At 40.6% G+C, this 22,906-nt stretch overlaps 1 protein-coding gene across 2 annotated transcripts in view; it reads left to right on the forward strand.

Annotated features, from left to right (window-relative positions):
- The first annotated feature begins 1,575 nt into the window (after window positions 1–1,575).
- The window catches only part of scg3 (secretogranin III), a 38,548-nt gene continuing 17,217 nt past the window's right edge, over window positions 1,576–22,906 (forward strand). Inside the window, exons 1-10 of one of the 2 annotated variants that reach the window (XM_034194361.1) lie at window positions 1,576–1,965; window positions 3,017–3,063; window positions 6,479–6,521; window positions 6,714–6,938; window positions 12,631–12,773; window positions 15,161–15,319; window positions 15,400–15,637; window positions 15,898–16,014; window positions 21,526–21,609; window positions 21,991–22,101. In XM_034194361.1, coding sequence (XP_034050252.1) covers window positions 1,863–1,965; window positions 3,017–3,063; window positions 6,479–6,521; window positions 6,714–6,938; window positions 12,631–12,773; window positions 15,161–15,319; window positions 15,400–15,637; window positions 15,898–16,014; window positions 21,526–21,609; window positions 21,991–22,101 — 1,270 coding nt within the window. In that variant the 5' untranslated portion in view covers window positions 1,576–1,862. The remainder of the gene's footprint in view (window positions 1,966–3,016; window positions 3,064–6,478; window positions 6,522–6,713; window positions 6,939–12,630; window positions 12,774–15,160; window positions 15,320–15,399; window positions 15,638–15,897; window positions 16,015–21,525; window positions 21,610–21,990; window positions 22,102–22,906) is intronic. The other variant, XM_034194371.1, reaches the window with a different exon arrangement.

The raw sequence follows: 22,906 nt of genomic DNA on the forward strand, positions 1-22,906 counted from the left end.
CATTCTTCCATCCATCCATACATACCCATGTACACATATGCTACAATAATTTTCAATTTATTTCAATTTCAATTTGCTTTCATTTATATAGCACCAAATCGCAAGGTTGCCTCAAGGTGCTTCACACAAGTAAGGTCTAACACTACCAACCCCGAGAGCAACAGTAGTAAGGAAAAAACTCCCTCTGAGGAAGAAACCTCAAGCAGACAGACTCAAAGGGATGACCCTTTGCTTGGGCCATGCATGCATAATTATCGTAACTGATACTGTGAATGTGTTTCACTATATGTGGCCCTGTGATAGACCTGTTCATCTTGTCCACGGTGGGCCCTGCCTCTTGCCCATTGACCGCTGGGACAGGCTCCACCTCCTCGTGAACCTTAATTGGAAGAAAGAGAATGAATGAATGTAGTTATCATTATTATTATTATGGCCTCTTTTAACCATCTGGGGCCGACACATCATATACGATGGCCGAGTACAAGTTTTACTAAATTATAAATAATTTTTTAATGATATGCGATAGAAACTTACTTTTTTTTTGTTGAAAAGTTAACTCCGTGGACTTTTGAGCTAGCTGTCCACCATGTTTGTACTCCTTATAGAAGCTGTGTGATAACGTGCACAATGTGAGTGTCCAATCGAAATTGGTTCACCGTCACATGGTTTTCCAATATCCAATAGTAGGGCAGAGCAGTCTCACATGGCATCCCAAAGATTGTAAGGAGCAGTGATATGTTACTCTTTGGGATGTGAATGCTGTTTGAACAGCCCTCTGGCTGCTGGCTCATGTGTAAAAGCTCAGCATTGGCATATGAATGAAGTGATTAGCATAAGAGGGTCTCATATAACCTCACGTGCTGAACCAAAGAGTGTCACTGCAAGCAATCCAAGAGGGAGTCAACTCCATAGAATTAAAAAGTTTGTGTTTTAAGACTTTGTGTAATAGCAGACAGAAATTGCTTTGAGATGTGGCATAAAGACAAACAAAACGCATGGACAATTTTGTATATATTGTTCAAAATGTGCATTTGTGTTTATTGTTAGAACATTTATTTTGTAAATTCACATTGTACAAGATCCCAAACTACCTTTATAAAGTGTCAAAATATGTGTTTATTATAGTATGCTGTGTGTTTTGAAGAAATGTGTGTGAAAATAATTTCCGCTTTATTTTTTTCCTTTCTTATTTCTGATTGTAAACCTTTATTACTCTTATAAAAAACACCACTATAGCATATATATTCTGGAAGTATAGGTTGTCCTGAAAGAAAAGTGACATACCACTTGATTGTGGGATGCAGGGTGAGCTTTTAACAGCAGTAATAAAACATTTATGCCAGGCGAGTGAACTGTCCAAAAAAAAAAAAAAAAAATGCCCTCAGACCCCAGAGAGTTAAACAAGTGTACAATAAATTAAATAAATTGATCATAAGCCATTAGTCTTTGCCATTGGTATTCTTGTAGTAATGTACACTTTAGGGCTAAAATATTTACATTCGTGGATGGACACTTTTTTCAGTGTCCTCCTCCTCGTCCTCTGGACAGACAGAAGGGGGCGGGGCCGTGATAGTGGGCTGTATTACTGCCTCAGCAGGTGATGCTGTGTCTCACACGGGCTCTCAGCCTCCCTGCTTATCCACAATCACAGAGGTCGACCGAGTTTCAGCACCGCAGCGCCTCGACAGCTCCGGTTCCGAGCGGATTCCGGCGCCACACCTCCCCGCCCGGCGCGCCTCTCACAGCGGCTGCACAGGACGCGGCGGCCCCGGCGGAGCTGTCCACACGTTCAGCGCTGCTCCTGTGGAGGACGCACACGGCGATCTCTTCGTGCTGGACACCGGGAGGCGCCTCCTTTCAGGATGGCGTCAGTGTCAGTGAGGCTTTGTGCGCTCCTGCTGCTCCTCACCCTGACTGTAGTGAGCCACATCACCGCCTTCCCCACGACCACAGCCTCCGTGGACGGTGAGTTCACACTGTGCCACGCACGTCTGCAACAAAGGGTGCGTAAAAAAACGGTGCCAGAAAAGCACATGATCCCTGAAAATACTGCAAAGTCAACCTAAACCTATTTTTTACCGATTAAGATTCATGCGTAAAGAATGAAAATCGGATTTCAGCGCAGTCAGACCGTGTAAAAGTCTGCTTGTGTGGAATTTTTGTTTCTGGAATTTGAGTTCATGCATGGTGTCTTAAATGGTGTAATATGCTGTGGCTCTTGCTTGATATTTTATTTTTCAGATGACCACATGAATGAAAAGTGAAGCCTTTAAACTTCATCTGCAGCTCAGCTTTGAGCTGCGTTTTAATCCCTTGTGGTCTATTTTCACTGCAGTTTAATCTTTTGTTTGATAATCCGATTAAGGTCTGCCTCTGTGCAGCCGTTTGCACCCATCAGGTCTCAATTATTAAAAAAAAAAAAAGATAGAATGGGTGCAAAAACAATAAGGAAAAGTTTTAAATATGATTATACTTACAGGTCTTTATAATTTTATCAAAAAGTGTGTTAATCTGTGCAAAATTTACAGCTGTGACCCACAAGATGTGAGTGCATTTTGGAGAGTATAAATCACACCTATTTTCTGTATGATCATCTTTTTAATTTGGGATTTTTGTGCATTATTATTGCCTACTGTTTATCCTTTTATGACTTGGGTTATCACTGAAAAAAATGATCCTTTGGATCAACTTTAAAAAAATGATGTAATTTGTTACAGCTATTCTTTTTTTTTAGTTTTTGACAATGTATATTTATGATTTGGTAAAGTAATTCCAGCAGATTTAAACTGGAAACCACAATTTTCCATTAGACCAATGTAAATAAGTACTTTGAATAACACTTTTTTTCAGTCTAGTTTTGTTCAGTGCTTTAAGCCCTGTGCAAGTAGTTATTCTAATAATTCGTATTAATAACAAACGCATTTCATTTAACGTGTACAAAAAAGACTTACTCATTAGCAATGATGAAGCCTTCCAGCTAAATGACTTAAATGTGTGTTTTTTCCTGCTGATAAAGCTGTGTACAACAGACAACTGACAGAAGAAAGACCACTACAAGAGCAGGTGAGACATTTCTTCATGTACACTTTATCTCATTTCCCATCCAATATCTGCCCACGCTGCTTTTATGGTCCTGGCTCAACCAAACTGGCTATTAGAGGAGCAAACATTATTAACCAGAGCTAATCCTGGGTGGAAACGAGCTGTTTGTTCAGTGTTTATCATTTCCATGAAAAAAAAATCACAAGCTGCTACCAATATTTTTGATTAATCAATATATTTCTTGACATTACAGATCTATATTTATGGCAGTGGTTCTTGTGTTGTTCCATATCTCCTTTCTCAATTTTGCAGCTGCCTTTCCAGTGTAGCTCGATCTACCTAAGGTTTATCAGGTCATTTTGGTGGTGCTGTAGTGTGCCTGAAATAGAATGTTTTGTCAACAGAAGTATACTTCTATTATAATATATTAGAATACAGCACGGAGGCGAGCTCACATGCGACATACAGTAGTGTTCAGGATAATACTAGTGCTATATGACTAAAAAGATGAATCCAGGTTTTGAGTATATTTCTTATTGTTACATGGGAAACAAGGTACCAGTAGATTCAGTAGATTCTCACAAATCCAACAAGACCAAGCATTCATGATGTGCACACTCTTAAGGCTATGAAATTGGGCTATTAGTAGAAAAAAGTAGAAAAGGGGGTGTTCACAATAATAGTAGCATCTGCTGTTGCTGCTACAAACTCAAAACTATTACGTTCAAACTGCTTTTTAGCAATCCTGTGAATCACTAAACTAGTATTTAGTTGTATAACCACAGTTTTTCATGATTTCTTCACATCTGCGAGGCACTAATTTTGTTGGTTTGGAATCAAGATTTTGCTCATTTACTAGTGTGCTTGGGGTCATTGTGTTGTTGAAACACCCAATTCGAGGGCATGTCCTCTTCAGCATAAGGCAACATGACCTCTTCAAGTATTTTGACATATCCAAACTGATCCATGATACCTGGTATGCGATATATAGGCCCAACACCATAGTAGGAGAAACATGCCCATATCATGATGCTTGCACCACCATGCTTCACTGTCTTCACTGTGAACTGTGGCTTGAATTCAGAGTTTGGGGGTCGTCTCACAAAATGCCTGCGGCCCTTGGACCCAAAAAGAACAATTTTACTCTCATCAGTCCACAAAATATTCCTCCATTTCTCTTTAGGCCAGTTGATGTGTTCTTTGGCGAATTGTAACCTCTTCTGCACATGTCTTTTATTTAACAGAGGGACTTTGCGGGGGATTCTTGTAAATAAATTAGCTTCACACAGGCATCTTCTAACTGTCACAGCACTTACAGGTAACTCCAGACTGTCTTTGATCATCCTGGAGCTAATCAATGGGTGAGCCTTTGCCATTCTGGTTATTCTTCTATCCATTTTGATGGTTGTTTTCCATTTTCTTGTCCATTTTAAAGCATTGGAGATCATTGTAGATGAACAGCCTATAATTTTTGCACCTGCGTATACGTTTTCCCCTCTCCAATCAACCTTTTAATCAAACTACGCTGTTCGTCTGAACAATGTCTTGAACATCCCATTTTCCTCAGGCTTTCAAAGAGAAAAGCATGTTCAACAGGTGCTGACTTCATCCTTAAATAGGGGACACCTGATTCACACCTGCTTGTTCCACAAAATTGACAAACTCACTGACTGAATGCCACACTACTATTATTGTGAACACCCCCTTTTCTACCTTTTTTTTTTACTAATAGCCCAGTTTCATAGCCTTAAGAGTGTGCATATCATGAATGCTTGGTCTTGTTAGGTTTGTGAGAATCTACTGAATCTACTGGTACCTTGTTTCCCATGTAAGAATAAGAAATATACTCAAAACCTGGATTAATCTTTTTAGTCACATAGCACTACTATTATTCTGAACACTACTGTAACTCTGCCCTAAAACCAGCGTAAGGCCCTTTGTGCATAGCATGGCATCTCTGAACACTCTGAGCACAAACTAAATTGAAATTCAGTCATTGGATTTCCAGCTAATAAATATATGTAGTCCCAACTAAAATTAAATGATCTTGCATGGATGTGCTTTTGTTGAGTTGGGGCGACATCTATTTATTAGATGGAAATCCTGCACATAACTGAATTGAGTTCATCCAATGAGTCATTTTTTTGAGCGTGTATTTTATATATATATATATATATATATATATATATATATATATATATATATATATATATATATATATATATATATATATATATATATATATATAGCAAGTGTCAGAGAGAAAACGCACCATGCTTGTTTAATCCATCACTAGTGTTCACAAGAATGAAAAAGGCAAAGGCTATTCGCCCAACCATGATTGTGTATTTGACACATTTTGACCACTTCTTTAAAGCTCTATTGCGGCATGAAAAGCGGCGTATGTTTGACACATTTAACGATGTTGTCTTTAATTACTGCGAAAAAAAAAAAACACTGTAATGGATGAAAGCAGACAAACTTCATAAGTTTTTTCAACGGAAGCCTGTTAACAATGACGGAACAGTTTTTAAAGTGTTTTTTATAGTTTTATAGTTTATAGTTTTTTAAAAGTAGGATGTTCCTAGACATCCAACTTCTCACTGATAGAAGACAGTCCTCCAGGGATTTTATGGGAGTGAAATTTCCCGCAGTTATTGGCATGTACAACTGAGTATCATCAGTGTAACAATGAAAGGCAATCCCAAAACTCCACAGTATACGCCCAAGGGGTGCTACATACAGGAAGAAAAGCAAGGGGCCTAAAACAGATCCCTGTGGAACCCCAAATCTCATGTCACCAAGGTCAGAGGTAGTGCCATTACACAAGACACATTGAGAATGACTGGACAGATATGACGTCAACCAGGCAAGGGCACTTCCAGTAATCCCAAAAAGATTCTCCAACTTATCGAGCAAAATATGGTGATCCACGGTATCAAACGTAGCACTGAGATCTAACAACACCAAAACCGTAGTGGTGTCTAAGTCCGTTGCTCACAGAAGATCTTTCACTACTTTAGTGAGCACTGTCTCTGTGGAGTGATATTTCCTAAAACATATGAACAAATATTCTACAAACATTCTTGGAATGTTGTCATACAATGCAACCAATAGAGAACCATGGACAAACGTTACTAAAATGTGTGGTGTTACTGGGATAACGCCGCACCAGTGGTTCCAATTGTCTCCTCATTGAAGGTCACAGGTTTCGTTCATCCTGTCTGTGTGGGGTTCTACCCACCATCAAAACATGAGGGTTAGTTTGGTCTTCCAGCTGAGGTTGGTGGCAGCAGGGATATTCAAGTTACTGTAAAAATTTTGAAACCACATGTGTGTAGATACTGTTGTGGTGCTGAGGTCATTTCCATATTGATATGGTTACATAGAAGTGCAGGCGTGTGCTCCTCAATCTGATCTCCTCTGATTTCCACAGATTGCTGAAGCAGACAGTGTCAAGGCTGCAGTTCAGTCAGCTGGTAAGACGAAACCTTACTGGAGATCAATTGAGTCTTTTATTTCCGAAAGCTGAGTGGCTTCATGTTGCAGTACTTCCAGTAAAATAAGCTTTATTGTATTGCTGTTGTAGCAATGACAGTACAACGTGCCAAACACATCACTGTTAACATGATGGTTTTCTTCACCAATTCTCTTGTTGGACAATTTTTCAGAGAGAAAATCTCCCACTGCCTCCAAAGACAAAGACTCCGACCAGAGCCATGATGAGTTTACTGCCCACAAATCCACGGCTGAAAGCCAGGAATCAAAGGACACTGCAGAGGTGAGCCAGAAGAAGGAGCAGTACATCCAAGATGAATCAGATTCCACCAAGAGTCGCCGTCTGGCTGAGGACTATGACTCCACCAAGAATGGAATGGAATATGGCAAGTACCAAGGTACACACACACACACACCTGTCTCACTGCACTATCGGGTCATGTTGTGAAGGGTTAACATGAGTGTGTTGGGTCTGAGTCCATCTGCCTGTTTCACTTTTGACCTGTCACCGAGGACAAACATTGCGTCACATCAGACTTAAAAAAAACAGTCTTCATCTCTTTTGCAGATTCTTCCAAAATCTAATAATTTCTATGTCAGTCCACCCATTTTTTTCCACCAAGTTCTGTGAAAATTGGTCCCCAGTGGTTCTGTGGTCTTCTAAATCCAGCAAAGAGAAGTGGGCATAAACATAAAACCCACCTTTGTAATCATTAGAAGACAGCCCTTAATTGAAAGGAAACTCTGAAGAAGAATGCTAAAGCAAGCATACAGTGTATTCTTGTGCTATGCAGTTCCTTGAATGGCCACTTGAGGCTCGCTTTAAATGTGAACAGGCACCCATGGAAGCCTATGTTAAAATGTCAAGTTTCTCTTTCCATGACACCTGTATGGTGGGTGATTTTTTTTTTTTTTTATAGCTCATTCTAATTTTTTATAATTTAGTTTAAGACATGCAGAGGCAATTTTAGACTTCCAGTTTTAGGGGTGCTTAGCACATTTTTAAAATTTTTAAAATATAGATGTCCAGAAATACAATTTCCCATGATTTCAGAGTGAAAACATTGTAAAAGTTGCATTCATTGTCAAAATGATAAAAAAAATAAAAAAAAATAACGCATATTAGCAATGGATAACGGCCCATACATAAAATTCCTGCATTCTGGTGCAGTTTATATAACAAATAATTTAATCTAATGTGGTGAGGGCAAATAGTAATTGCAACTTAGGAGCAGGTCTGAAATATTGAGAGGCTGAGTAAAGTATATTATCCTTGTTTTTATATTAGTCCTATGAGCCTATAGTTATTGAAGATTTTTTATTTCATCTTAACAGATTATTATGTCATAGTACTTAGTATAGAACACTCACCCTGGTATCACTTTTCAATTACATTTAGACAGTTTTAGGCATTACTTAGATTGTGTTTTAGTTTTGGCTATTCATTTATTTATTCTACAAACTGACTGATGTCTCGGATTTTCTAAAGTCATAAAAATACAGTAGTTGCAGTTGTTATGATCAGTGAGGTTTAGTGCCGTGTGCAGGAGGACCTGGTTTAGCACAGATGGTACACTGCACATAAATGGGTTCAGGATAAGAAATATATGAATATGAATTATTTATTGAATTAACAGCAAAGCATAGAAAGGACAGACAAGATCTAATGAAGTCATTAAAAGTAAGAAAAATAAAAATGTGTGACTTAAAAGTCAGAATTCATACCAAAACACCAGTAACACAAGTAAGACACCTCCACAGTCTGATACACATATTCAATTTACCCCGAGCTTCACTTTCCATCCTTTGCTATTCTCAATGTCCATATCTACTATCACATAAGGTCTATAGCAGGGTTCTAGCTAGGATAAAATTTTAGCGTAGTGGTAATGTCGAGGGAGTGAAGCGACCGGGGGGTGCAGAAGGGGGGAAGCTTTTGAAAATTCAAGCTAAAAATTGGCCATTCTAGGGGTACCCAAAGGGGAAAAGCCAGATACGACAGCATGTCCAGAAGGCTGGGGAAGTTTGTTGAGTGGGCAATCTCATTCTGGGTTATCCAGTACATGGCTGTCAGTGAGGCAGTCGGAGTCCATGGACATTTTTAAGTCAAGACTTAAAACCTATTTTTATTCCCTTTCTTATGAGTAGTTTTTATTTTATTATGTTTTATTCTTTTACTTCTGTTTTTAATTAGGTATTTGATTTATTTTATTTTTATTTATTTTATTTTTTTATGTTGAACTGTTCTGTGTGAGGCACCTTGAGACGGCTTTTGTTGTAATTTGGTGCTTTATAAGCTGATTAAGTTGAAATTGAACAACATTTTATTGAGTCTTAAAGTAAATAAATATGAAATTGGTTACTGGATCCTTAAATTCTGGACATAATAAACTGTACATGGTGGATCCTTGATCTCTGGACATCAACAGAAATAAAATCTGTTAGTTTTTGTCGAACGCGTTTCCTTTCAGATATTATTATTGGCATGAATGTATTTCCATACCTATGAGCTGCAGCTCTTACAGCTGTGCTGCAGGTCAGGTTTATAAAGAATGCAGGACATCTCATTTTGGGAGGAAAAAAAAACATTTTAGTTGATTGTAGTTTATTGTCTGTATTGCAACGTTTATAAGAGGTGTCATTTTATTTAAAGCGGCGATTCATTTTGAAGTTATTAATTCTGAGCGGACTCTAGAGAGACAGAGTCAGAGAGCTGCGCAGCGTTTGAAGCTGTGACAACGGAACGGAGGACGATTCTCGTTTCTAGAGTGCAATAAGACAAGTGTCCCAGTTAGTGACTTTAATCCACACAAAAGTGACTCATGATATTTTAATGGCTTTCAGAGGGGTTAAGAAGCAGACTTACCGCTTCTGAAGAGCAGTGAATCAAAGAACCACAAGCCATTCAATCAAAGCATTGCTTTGATTCATGCTTCAAACTGGAGTCGCGCTGCAGAAATGGTTGATTACAGATGCTGTATTGAAAATCGTAACGGTCGAAAATAAGCATAACGGTCCAAAATTATAGCGTAACGGGCCGTAACGCAAGTCTGCGCTAGCTAGAACCCTGCTATAAAGTGCACAAACCTCACCTGAAGCTTTTTTTTGCTTTTGAAAAAAATGCTGTGATATCCATCACCGCACTGCAGGCTTGGTTTGCCACTTACTGCCAACAAATAAAAATACAAAATGAGTTTTATGATTTATGCCTTTTTAGCAGGAATTTAAATTATTCACTTATTATCATGCTGTGCATTCAACTTTGTGGTAAAGTTTACTGTCTTAATTCTGAAATGTTGGTTAAGGACCTTAAATAAGCATTTAAGGTCAGATCTGTGTACATGGTATTTGATGTAGGAGAGTGATTTGTTCATGGAAGCTACACAGATTGAAAGGCAACACCATTTAGTAGCTGACAAGAGGATTTAGCTGAAAAAAAAAAAGACAACACTGAATCAATCTTACATTTGACCACGCACAGCGCGCACTAATTTGTAGAACAATATACTGTGTTTTGCGATAGGTAGCCAGGTGAGTAAAATAAGCACTTCAGAAAGTTGCACTTGCTCTTCACATTCAGACATAAACTGTGAATAAATACCTCGCAAAAATCACTTGACAGCACGGCTGGGCGAGGTTACCACCAGCGATCACAGGACCACGTGACACAAACACATGCCAGAGCAGAGAGAGAGATGAATGCAGGTGCGCTTTGCAGATTGAACCATTTGCCCAAGAAGGGGAGATGATCAAATTACTGTGTTCTTGTAATGCACATTTTGGCATAATGCTTGAAATAGGTTGTTTAAAAAAACAGTAGTATATATATATATATATATATATATATATATATATATATATATATATATATATATAAATTAACAAATGTGTGATGGTGTCCCTGAAAAGCAGGGACACCATCACACAGACCATCTCTGTGTGGCCAACTGGTGCTGTGTCCATGCTTCAAGACTGCTTTGAGACCACCTATTGGCAAATGTTCAGAGCGGCTGCAACAACAGGGAGCAATGTGGACCTGGAGGAATACTCATCGACTGTGCACTGCTACATCCGGAACTGCATAGACAATGTGACCACCTTCAAGACCATCACCATCAGGCCAAACCAGAAACCCTGGATGACCAGAAAGGTGCGCTCCCTGCTGAAAATTCATGATGCTGCATGCAAAGACAGCAATGCAACAGCACTCAGAGCAGCCAGAAGGAGCCTGTCGGTGGGAATAAAAAGAGCTAAGTCCACATATGCCCTCAAGGTTCAAGGCCACCTCCAATCTAACGACCCGCGGAGCATGTGGAGGGGCATCAAATGCATCACGGACTACAAAAACAATGTAGCACACTGCTCTGCAGACCCATCGCTCCCGGACACTCTAAATGCCTTTTATGCGTGTTTTGAGGCGTCCAACACCACCACCCCCTCCCGAATCCCTCCCTCCACCAAAGACCCCCCAGTCAGCAACATCACTACAGCTGAGGTGAGGAACGTGCTGCAGAGGATCAACCCCGGAAAGGCTCCGGGCCCTGACAGAATACCAGGGAGGGTCCTTAAAGACTGTGCACACCAGCTGTCTGAGGTTCTGGCCGATATATTCAACACCTCTCTGTCCCAAGCCAGAGTTCCGCCGTGCTTCAAGACATCAAGGATAATCCCTGTGCCAAAGACCTCTGCACCATCCTGCCTCAATGACTACAGGCCAGTTGCACTCACCCCCATCACCACAAAGTGCTTTGAGAGGCTGGTGATAAGGCGCCTGAAGTAGACCATCGATTGGGACTGGAGATGAGCACCAGTACGCGTACAGGCAAAACCAGTCCACAGCTGATGCCATCTCCACCGTGGTGCATCAGGCCCTCTCCCACACACAGAACAAGGACCCCTATGCGAGGCTGCTGTTCCTGGACTTCACTTCTGCGTTCATCATCCTGCAGAAACTGGTTTCCAGGCTGGCTGAACTAGGAGCCCCCTCAGCACTATGCAACTGGATCCTGGACTTCCTGACTGAGAGGCCACAGAGTGTCAGGATCAACACCACCTAATCCTCCACCATCATCCTGAACACTGGCTCACTAATCTGCCCCACTATGAGGAGACTTATTTTAGAGAGTAAACTCTTCAGTGTTAACTCAACCCACAATGTGTTAAAAATAACACTAATCATGAGTTCATTTGTACAATTCTCACTTGATCTCAGTTACGCTTTCCATAGTGTTAAAATCTTAATTCTTTGAATGTGGTAATTTTCTTTGTTTCACAGGAAGGGTGCAACAGATTAAAAACTCGTAGATTGTATTGGAACACTCTGTCCTCAACTCTTGATATTTTGAAGTGATTCTTTCCATGCTTGGAACCAACGTGCATCAAGCCTGTGACTGACTGCATCGAGCCAAAACAAGGGCAAAGTGGCAAAGGGTGTCTGCTTATAAGATGCTCTGCTGACAGGAATGCACAACTGCTTTAGTTTCTCTGCAACTCTGCATTGACATTTAGATTAGTTTAGATACAAATTTATGAATCCCTTGGGAAGACTTCCTCAGGGAAATTGAGGTTCCAGCAGCATTGTATAGCAGTACACAGGGTAAGAAGCACACAGAGCAGTCTGTTGGTCTTCAGTCTGTTGGTCCTGCACTTGGGAAGGAGCAGTCTGTGGCTGAAGAGGCTCCTCTGGTTGCTGATGACAGTGTGAACAGGGTGACTGGTATCATCCATAATGTCCACCAGTTATTACTTTTAAAACCAAGTCACCAAGACAATAAATCTGTATTTCACGCTATTATGAAAACTTTGCAATTAATCTGTGGTTCCCATGTGTGCAGAACCATGGGGGTGGTTATTTAGGATCAAGGATCAACTATGATCCATTGAATGAATAATTCACAGTGTTTCTTTATGACATTTGAAAGTATATTTTCCACACTACAGACATGACTTTAACTTTAACACTGTTCTGATGTAAAACTGCAATTTTGATGGAATAAAATCAGAAAGCAGTTTTTCACATATTCCTAAAGACACAAATACACAGCTAATAACTGTATTTTCTTAAATCACATGTTGTCCCTCTTCTCTTAGATGATCCGGAGAGCTTCCGTCAGGTGGACGGCACTCCCCTGACAGCAGGGGATATCGTCCAGAAGATTGCAAACAAGATCTACGAGGAAGATGACAGAGGAGTGTTTGACAGAACTGTTTCCAAGCTGCTCAAGCTGGGCCTGGTAAGCTGTGAATTTGGAACATCATGTGGCACTCGAGTGGAGCTGCATGTGATGTGACATTTGCTCAACAGGAGGTCTGTCTCTGTTCTCCCTGTTAGCGCGCAGTCACACTAACAGATGTGTGAATTGTGCTGCGTTCCACAAAAGGAGAAAAAAAGATTTTAAGTGTAAAACATAGAACCTAGTTGCAGTGTGATCAGTCTCTGTCACAATTGTCTTTGGTGGTCCCTGATTCTTGTTTTCCATCCCTAATGGAAATAATTTATGCAGGAATACTGAATCAGCATCATTCACACATTTTAAGGGACACAAGAGATACAAAAAAGTATTCTCTCTGAAAAGTTTGAACAAGTGACAACTCATGTTGAGGGTCAGCACAAGTACCCATTCCATGCAAACTACACAAAAGGATAAATTAAGTGAAGAATTACAAAATTTCTCCTGTTGCTTGAACAAAAATCTCAAAATCTGGAAAGGCCTGATACAAATTCAGTAGGTGTTTTTCTCTTCTAAAGGGAGGAGATGTGTTGTTAGGTGTTACTGTAAACTACGTTACCCAGAATGCTCGGAACACCAAAATGAATGACATTAGTAAAAGTTCACCAAGAAACCTACACAAAAAAACAGGAAAAGAAAAAGGAACAATTATGAGTTTGTGTTCAGTTTAAAAATACTGATGTTTATTTTTCTCTTTTGAAAGGCAGGAGATGTGTGGTTAGGTGTTGCTGTAAACTACATTACCTTGAATGCTCATAAGGGAGTACCAAAATGAATGAAGGCAGTAAAGGTTCATAGAGAAACCTACACAAAAATAAACTAGAAAAGAAAAGGGAACAATTGTCATGAGTTTCTGTTCAGTTTGAGAGCAAATGCCCCCCCTTCTAAAGAGGAGAAAATGTGTGGTTGGGTGTTGCTGTAAACTACGTTACCCAGAATGCTTGTCAGGAGCATCAAGATGGCAGCAGTGAAACTTCGTAGGCAAACCTATGCAAAAATTACCTACATTATTCTCACGGGAAAGGTTTGCATGGCTTTATATGGAGAGGTGGATGAAGTAATTATTACTAGAAATCCTTAGTAGTTTGCCATAGAATCTGCCTTAGACTGCATGTATCCATACATTCTGTGCCTTTTACCTTCTGTAAAGCAATCCATTGAAATAACCTCGGGTTCTATTAATGTCCTGTGAACACGTCTGTGTAAAAGTATTTTTCTGCTGTTTATGTCAGACATGGAGGCTTGTAAAAAGACACATTTGTAATTCATTGGCTTATTTTTGTACACGCAAAATAGTCCACTGCTCTGTGTACAGATAAAAAACAGGTGAACCATGCACATTAGTTTTTTTATGTATGACAGGTGGACAGATCACCTGCTTTTCACAAGGAACACATTCAGCCACAAATTCAGCACTGCAGGTGTCTGCCTCTGTTCCTTTACTTTTTCTTTCTCTAATAAACAACAGTCAGTTAGTGTGCACAACATACACAATCTCTGATCTCCAAGATAATGAAACTACATTGTCCCACCACAAACTTGACTTTACACTGAAATAGGTCCATGCACGTGTGACTGTATCCATATCCATTATGCACCTGTGGCATGAAATGTGTAGCGGGTTTGGATAATGTTAGAGCTGATCTACGCATTGCTCATAAATGTATGGTTTCAGCGCCGCAAGCCCACTACAGTTGACTGAGCAATGTGTTTGTGTTAATTAAATAAGACGCTGATTATTTGCAGCCACCACCAGTCTGTCTGACAGTGCGTGCACTCAGTCCTAGTTGGACTGCGCTTGCTTGGGGACAACCTTCCACCAGGTGACATTGCAATTGAACATAGTCGCGCAGAGGTTGAGTGTGCTGTATGCTCAATGTCAACTTGGCCAGACAGTCGTCAAAACTCCTGGTAATCAGTAGCTGGCAGCAACATGATTCCACCATTTTTTTCTGGTCGCAATGAGGTTGCCGTCATATTTTTCCGCTTGTGTGACTGGGGCTTTCGTGCTTCAATTTACTGCTCGGATTCCTCCTTGGATTGTAGCACGGTGTACTCAGTCATTGTTAGCAACATCTATCAAAAACTTCATAGACAAACCTATGCAATGGGTACCTATGGACAGTACTGTGTGCACATTTTATTAAATTGGACACCAAAGAGACAGAATTGCTTTTAAAAAAGTACAAACTCAGCTTACACTATTGTTGATGCTTGGAACAACCATCTTGGATTATGAAGTTGGGCATGTGGGGTTCAAACGAGTGGATGAATTGGAATTCTGACTTCAGGGTGCAATCCTAGGGTGTGTCAGTGGGAAATTATGACCTACACTGCACTGTTACATGTTTGCTGTGGTACCTCAGGGTAAACTGTGTGTGTCTCTGCAGATCACAGATAGTCAGGCAGATACTCTCGAGTACCAGGTCGCTGAAGCCCTCCAGGATCTCATCACCAAAAATGCCAAAAACAATGAGATTGAAGATATTGATGACAATGATCAAGAGACAGAAGAAGAACAGGAGGACCAGATGTCAGACCCCAACACGGTATACACTGCAACAAGTGTTCACAATGATAATGTGACAATAAAAATGGAAAACAATTACACCGATGTTGGTATTTTCAGGATACGTGGCCATCGGCTAGGCGGCATTACAGTGATGATGATGAGGATGAGGATGAAGATGAGGAGGAAGTGGAAGAAAACGAGACTGAAGATGAAGTAGAAAGAGATGCAGAAGATGAGGGTGACGACACCTTGGACAGAGATACTGAGGAAGGCAATGAGGTGAGAACTGAGGACGGACTCCAGGACCTGCAGTACTTCCCCAACTTCTACCGTCTGCTCAGGAGCCTCGACTCAGGTAAACACCACTTCTCCAATCACAGCCACAGGCACTGCTTCAGTCTTTCTAAATTTACACTTGATCAATCAGGATCAGGACTATTGAGCTCCTGTTGTCATGACAATGATGCTGTCAAGGAACAGATGCTTGCTTTTCTTCCATGTACACGACGTGGATGAAAATCAACAGGTCCATGACCCCTGCAGCCAAACGCTGTGTGGTGTCTTGGTCACCATGGTAACCAGTGGCAATTGGTGTGTCTGGTTTGTCTGTTGTAGATCGGGACACCCAAGAGAGAGAGACGCTGATCACCATTATGAAGACGCTGATTGACTTTGTAAAGATGATGGTGAAGTACGGAACCATCACGCCAGAAGAGGGAGTGTCCTATCTGGGTAAGTCTTTAATTTTTTACTTTTTTTAAATAATTGGGTTCATTCAGGTTCAGTATAATCTGCAATGATATGTATATTATAACATTTGACCGTTAGCTTTCACCTAGTTCTATGAATTTCTGCATCTGTGCATTTCTCTGACCACATTCACATTACAGCCTGAAGTGCTCCATATCTGATATTGATGCTGGACACTCTCACTCACTCATCTTCAACCGCTTACTCCAATTAAGGGTCACAGGGGAGCTGGAGCCTATCCCAGCAGTCATAGGGCGTGAGGCGGGGTACACCCTAGATAGGATGCCAGTCTGTTGCAGGGCCACATATAGACAAACAAACACATTCACACCCACACGGACACCTACAGACAATTTAGTTTCCAAAGCACCTAACCTGCATGTTTTTGGATGTGGGAGGAAGCCACAGCACCCTGAGGGAACCCACACAAACACAGGGAGAACATGCAAACTCCACACAGAAAGGCCACAGTTCGGAATCGATCCCATGACCTTCCTGCTGTGAGGCAGCAGTGCTAACCACTAATCCACTATGCTGCCCCACTCTGGACATGTGGCACCAAAATGATTTTTGGAGTAGTGTGAACAATCTAAATAAAACCTTTACATAACACATGCAATATTTGAGTGAATACATATCTGGTAAAGTGATCAGAGTGAGAGCAGTCACGTTAGATTTGACATTTCTTGTTTCACAGCTTACATCTCTTTGTGTGGCCATTTCACTGACTGTTGTACAATGCATTTTGCATACAAGTGCTAATGCTAACAGTGTTAGCTTTGACCAGTGTTGCCTGCTTGCACACATTCTCATCATTTCCATCTGAAATGTCATGATTTTTTGCTGAATGCTTCTATGTTCGGGATCTAGTTGTAATTACACCAGAGTTAAATACAACGTGCAAACATGAAAGTGAATGATGCAACATAAATATCAGATTTAGCTAATGAAACTATAAAACCTGCAAATGTGGACTCTGAGCTGGGCGTTTTATGCTAGTTACTGGTGGGTAAATTTGAAGATAATTAATCATTAAAAAATTTAGAACTGCAAGGTTGAGATATTACCAATGAATACATATCAGCAAAATACATTATTTCCTGCAAAAGTGCTAAAGCTTTTTAATACCAATGTATAAATATAGTTTGAGAACAGTTGCTAACCAGATAATCTACAAGCCTTTACATGAAGGGATTGTACTTGTATTCTTGAGTATTCACTTGTATCGGACTGCAAATTAAATTGTACATTGGTTTTACAAGTTTATACTTCCATAAGGCAGAATCTCATGCTGGTGATTAGTACTGTGACATTCAGTTAGCTTAGTATTGACTTTGCTAATAGGATAGTTGTTGCTATAAGGTAGCAAGCAGAGACAACTGAAAAAAGCAGCCCACAATATTGAGCTAGCTAAATAGCTGCTCGCCAGTAACAAATTAACAATTATGTGGAAAGGTGTATTAATATTTTCCAGTATTATCTTACCACTTCAGCTTTAACCAGTCTGTTAACATTTGAACAATTGTATTAGCTAAGTCCTGATTTCAAGCTAGATAGTTATAGCTACCTACATGTTGTTTGATAGCATCGCCATTTTGGATGAGCCTTTTTACGTAAGCATTGACAAAGCTGTTTTCCTTCTTGCTTGTCAATGCTACGTATTGGCAAAGAGAAGCAAAGCTGACTGTAGGGTGTAAAACTCCGACGTAGCCGTGCCAGCAGCAGCGGCTTCTTTCAGTCTGCTTACAAAACACATTGAAAGCTAATTAAAAATGAAAACAAACTCTAAAAGCAGAGGCTGACTATCACTGTTCTAATTAAACCTGCTGAATGGTACAGCAGTAACTAACGGGTTATTCTGTTCTTACAGAGGAATAAATTATATTAGAGCGAGGCAGGTATATACAAATAATGCAGCATGTTTCCTGGGAAACTCCTTGGTCTCATGTTGTGTTGATTTTGCAGCGATAATAGGATGACATTTCACCATCACCTAGCAACAGGCTATTGCCCCATGTCACGCCACGCCATGCCACGCCTCCACCCCCAAACGACTCGATGAGTCACACAGGTACACATCTAACCGCACAAAGCTGTCAATCAAAGCTAATCAGCCTGAAGGTGAGAGAGTGAGAGAGAGTGATACTGGGTAGGTCAAAGCACATTTTAGGCAGTGTGTGGATGGACAAGATAAGTTTCCACCCCGTTACAGGTGGGAGGAAGAAGAGAAAGCAGAGATGGAAAGTGAGATGGTTAGATAATAAGAAAGAGGAGGCAGGAGAGAAACATCAATGAGAACAAACCTTCATGTCCAGTTATAAATCTGCAGTCATAACCTTCTAAAATATTTTTCTTTCTTGATGAATCTTATTCAGCGTTTGGATCTGGCTTTTAAAAAGCACTTGTTTCAGTCATTGTCTGTCTGGTTCCTCTCGTCATTTTAATGTGAAACCTTTATTGACAACTTTGCAAATTTCCAAAGCAGTATGATCAAGACCCAGAACACGATCACACATCCAGATTACAGGTACTACAACTCTACTTGCAAAATGTCTTAATCCACAAGAATAGTAGTTATTTTACTTTATTCTTTTCGGCAACATGGTGGCTTAGTGGGTAGCACTGTTGCCTCACTCTTGCCACACCAAGAAGGTTGTGGGTTTTGCTTCCCACCCGGTCCTTTCTGTGTGGAGGTTGTATGTTTGCCTGGGAACACTCCGACTGCTCCGGCTTCCTCAGACTCCGAAAGACATGCAGGTGAGGTGGATTTGGTGAGTCTAATTGGACTGTAGGTGTGAATGAGTTTGGGTTGGTGTTCAAGAGGTCTTCTCCATCGAGCACTGATGTCATCTGTCCTCAGCATGCCCAGGCCATGCTTGCTTCGAAGAGATCCATGTTCTTTGGGGCAGGAGCTGAAGATTACTTTGGTGGCATTGATAAAGCCTCTGCTGTCATTTCTGTTGGTGAGGGCTTGGATTTCAGTAGCCTTGTTGGACCACCAATGAATTTTCAAATTGCAAGTTTCACTTCGATGAGTGCCTTTACTTTGCTAGAGTCAAAAGTTTTCTCTTGTGGGGATGGATCTTTCTGAAGGTTGAGGAACGTTTTTTGATTTTGGTCATTGGAGGAACTGGTTGTCCTAGTGTTTCCTCTTCTGATGTCCGACTGTTTCTTGGTAAGCTGTTGTCATGGCTTTTTCTGGGTCTCCAAGCTTGGTGATGTTGAACCTGTTGACAGTTTCACAGTGACTAGGCCTTCTCTTGGGGCGGATGTTCAGCCGGATCTTGGAGCACATCAGATAATGATCCTTCCAACAGTCATCTGCACCAGTCATTACCTTGGTGGACAGGACATCTTTCTGGTTGCACTTTTGACAATCATGTAGTCGAGCAGGTGCCAGTGCTTTAAGTGAGAATGTTGCCAGGAGACTTTGAAATTTTGCATGAAGATGGTCTTTGTGATGAGAGTGTGCTCAGTTTACTTCATGAGGAGCAGCATGTAGGTGACATTGCATAGTGTTCACTTGCAAGCTGGAGGTGGAGTATCATCAGCTGTTCACTGATACCCATCAGGAGTTCAGTCAGTTTTGGAAGGAGAAAGTTCTTGATGGCAAGCCGATGCCATTGGTTTGTTGTTTTCCCTCACGGAGCCCTTTCCAGAAGAAGGTGTAGCCCCTTGTGCCTCCTATAGCTGGCTTTCTCCTGCTCATCTTGTTTCACTCAAGGCGATGATGTTTGAGGTCAAGTTTCTGGAGTTTGCAAGAGACAGTAATTGTTCACCTTTCAGGTCAGCCAGATCTGTTGTTGTCCATCAAGGGTTCATATGTTCTATATCCCAGATTGCTAGTGACATGGTAATCCAGTCTTGTTAAGGTACAGCAGACTATGTTTAGAGCACCTTTTGTAGCTCCTTCTCTGTTCGGGGTGAGCAGAGTGGATCCTAACTAGGGCAGCTCAGTCGCAGAGTGTTATGGTGTGTCCTTTGTCCATGTCTGCATCCTGTGTTTGTGTTCTCAGTGTCCGGCCCCTGTCTGTATCTGTGGTTATCTGTTCTTGTGGTCTGTCTTTTGGTGTGTGTGTGTGTGTGTGTCCTTGGTCATGGTGTGACGTCAGTGTCTGTGGTCTGTCCTTTGTCTGGATCCCTGTCTATCTGTCCTTATCCTCTGCCACCCCCTTGTGACTGGTCCTGTTGTTGTTTGAGTTATCTATGTGTTTTTATTTTTGTATCTGTCCTTGTCCTTTGACTTCCCTCCTTGTGATTGTTCCCTGTGATGTTATTGTCTACGTCCCTGTGGATTTGCATGTCTGTGTACTGTCTTTATCCTTGTCCATCTTTGTTTATTTTACAGTTCTGCAGTTTAGTTCTCTTTGTCTTTGTAGTCTGGTTTTATTATGTCTCATTCCTGGGTTTATTTGATCTTGGTTTTGTTTCTTTATTGATTATAGTTTGTTCTTCCACTTTTATTTTAGTGGTCATGGTTTGCTTGTATGTTTTGATTAATATCTTCCTGTGTCTCTTCCCCAGCTGTTTTTGATTTGTAATTACTCTCACCTGTCATCTGTTTGTGTGATCACCCCAGTGTGCATTTAAGCTTCAGGTTTTCCTTGTGTTGTTTGCTTTGGTTTCTCCTGTGCCTTGTGATTTGTAAGTGCTTTGAGTGCATCTTTGTCACCTCCAGTTTAGTAGCTGTATTGTGTTCTGTGTTTTGTTCATTTCTGTCGTTACCCACTTAGTGGTTTTTGCTTGAGTGCTTTTTGCCTTGTGTTTTGATCTTTGCTTCATTTTTCCCCCTGTTGTTTTCACGTGGGTTGCTGGGCTATTTTTGGTACTTTTGGTTGAATAAATACCTACCAGTGATTTCACCTTACCTCCTGTTTTGTGACTGCCTGTATTTTTGGGTTCTTCTAGTAACGGCAGTCATAACACAGATACAGATGCTGAAAAACCCTCCTGCTTCTTTCAAGGGTCTGATGACTGAATCACACATCTGCTGCTTCTGTGCCAAGTCCGAGCATCATAGTTAGTACAGTTAAAATAAGTGTAAAAAAAAAAGGCATTGCATGATAATGGAGGATAGTGTGTTTTAACAAAATAAATAGTCAAATTAAGAGCAAGTATATTGACACTTTATGTGTGATGTGATTATTTTTTGTGCTACTATTAGTACTGTTTTCATGCAGCATATGCACTGTGTCTGTAGTGAGACTGATCTTTTGCTTTGTTGTATTCTTTAATCTTCCAACATAGACTGAATATAATTAATTTTATGTTCTGATTGGGTTAGAATGGGGTCTTTTATGTTCAAGCCCGTCAGATCTGTTTTTCCTTCAGTAGATACAACTCTGTTCTCATGATAATTGCCCTCTGAGTCACACAGGAACTGCGTATGTCTTCCAAACGGCATAATAAATTCATTCCGCCTAATTAATTCTGTGGACAGAGTTCACGTCATAAATGTAAAGTAAATGTTTATTCTCTCTCATCCACCTGCAGAAAATCTGGATGCTATGATCGCCATGCAGACCAAGAACAAACTGGGCAAGTCTCTCATGCTCCCTGACTTCACTGGACCTGCTGGTAAAATTAATTTAAATAAATAAAAATATAATGTGTCTGACAGCTGGGATGTGGCCACTATTTAGAATAATGTTGAAAACTTGATTGTCTAAAGGTTGATTCTGTAAAAAAATATAATCTCAACCTTTTAAAAAACCTTTGTAAAATAGAGCAAGACAAACCTGAAAATAGCTGTATTTTTTTGTTGTTGTTTTTGATCCCTGTATACCAGTTATTGAGAAACTCATTTACAATCCATAATATGGAGACATTCCAGGATAAAAACATACTTTTTGGGCATTTAGACTTCCCATCAATATGTGGGGTTAAGAAGATCTCAGCTACAGTATGTCTCAAACTGATGAATGATTGTAACCTCTATGATGTGTTTTGTGGTTATAGGGAAAAACTTGGATGAGGATGACAACACCAAGGCCGAAGCAGCCAAGATGCAGAAGGAGTACGAGAACCTGAAAGACTCTACAAAAGAGGAGCAGCCCCAAACGGAGACAAGTCAGTCTGACAGACACGTGCCCAATGTAATGTGACGTAGACAACAGTGTGTAAATGAAAATTTGGTGCATGTTAATGACCGTAAGCACAAAATAAAAAGAAATCAGCCAGTTAAATTGCGGTATGCAGGTGAAGGCACATCTTTATTCAAATATAATATACATGGAAGATATATTTGTATTGCCCTTGCTTGGACTGGGTGTTGGGTAGGGCTGTGAAGTCCAACATGTGGATGCCAACAGCTGGAAAATGCCATGGGTAGAGGTGGGCGATACCGGGAATTTTGATATTGATCCGATACCAAGTAAATACAGGCCCAGTATCGCCGATATCGATACCGATACTGGTACTTTTTCATATTTAGGCTTCATAGACCCAAAGGATCCAAAAGACATAGGATAGAATTTTGTCAAACATTGTACGTGACAACAAAATACATTATTATCACAATCAATATTTTTGTTTAAAAAATATCACTCAACACAACTTAAAACAAAATCTCCTGAGGTAGAGAGCTGACAAACCACAATACTAGGGTGCACAACTCCGTGTTGTGTGACACAGCGCAGCACTGCTTTTACAGACAGAGAGTAGACTTTGATGAATCTGCGTGCGCAGCAGTCAGTGCGTGCGGGAGAGAAAAAAAGCTTGACTATCGATCTTTTTACACGAAGATCATTCAGTATCAATACCCAGCGGTGGTATCTATATTATCAATATTAGGATCGATCCGCCCACCTCTAGCTATGGGGCCACTCATGTCATTTGGTTGCATCCTGCCATTCAGGACCCAGCGTGGATTCGT

This window comes from Thalassophryne amazonica, chromosome 2, assembly GCF_902500255.1.
Source record: "Thalassophryne amazonica chromosome 2, fThaAma1.1, whole genome shotgun sequence".
NCBI lineage: Eukaryota > Metazoa > Chordata > Actinopteri > Batrachoidiformes > Batrachoididae > Thalassophryne > Thalassophryne amazonica.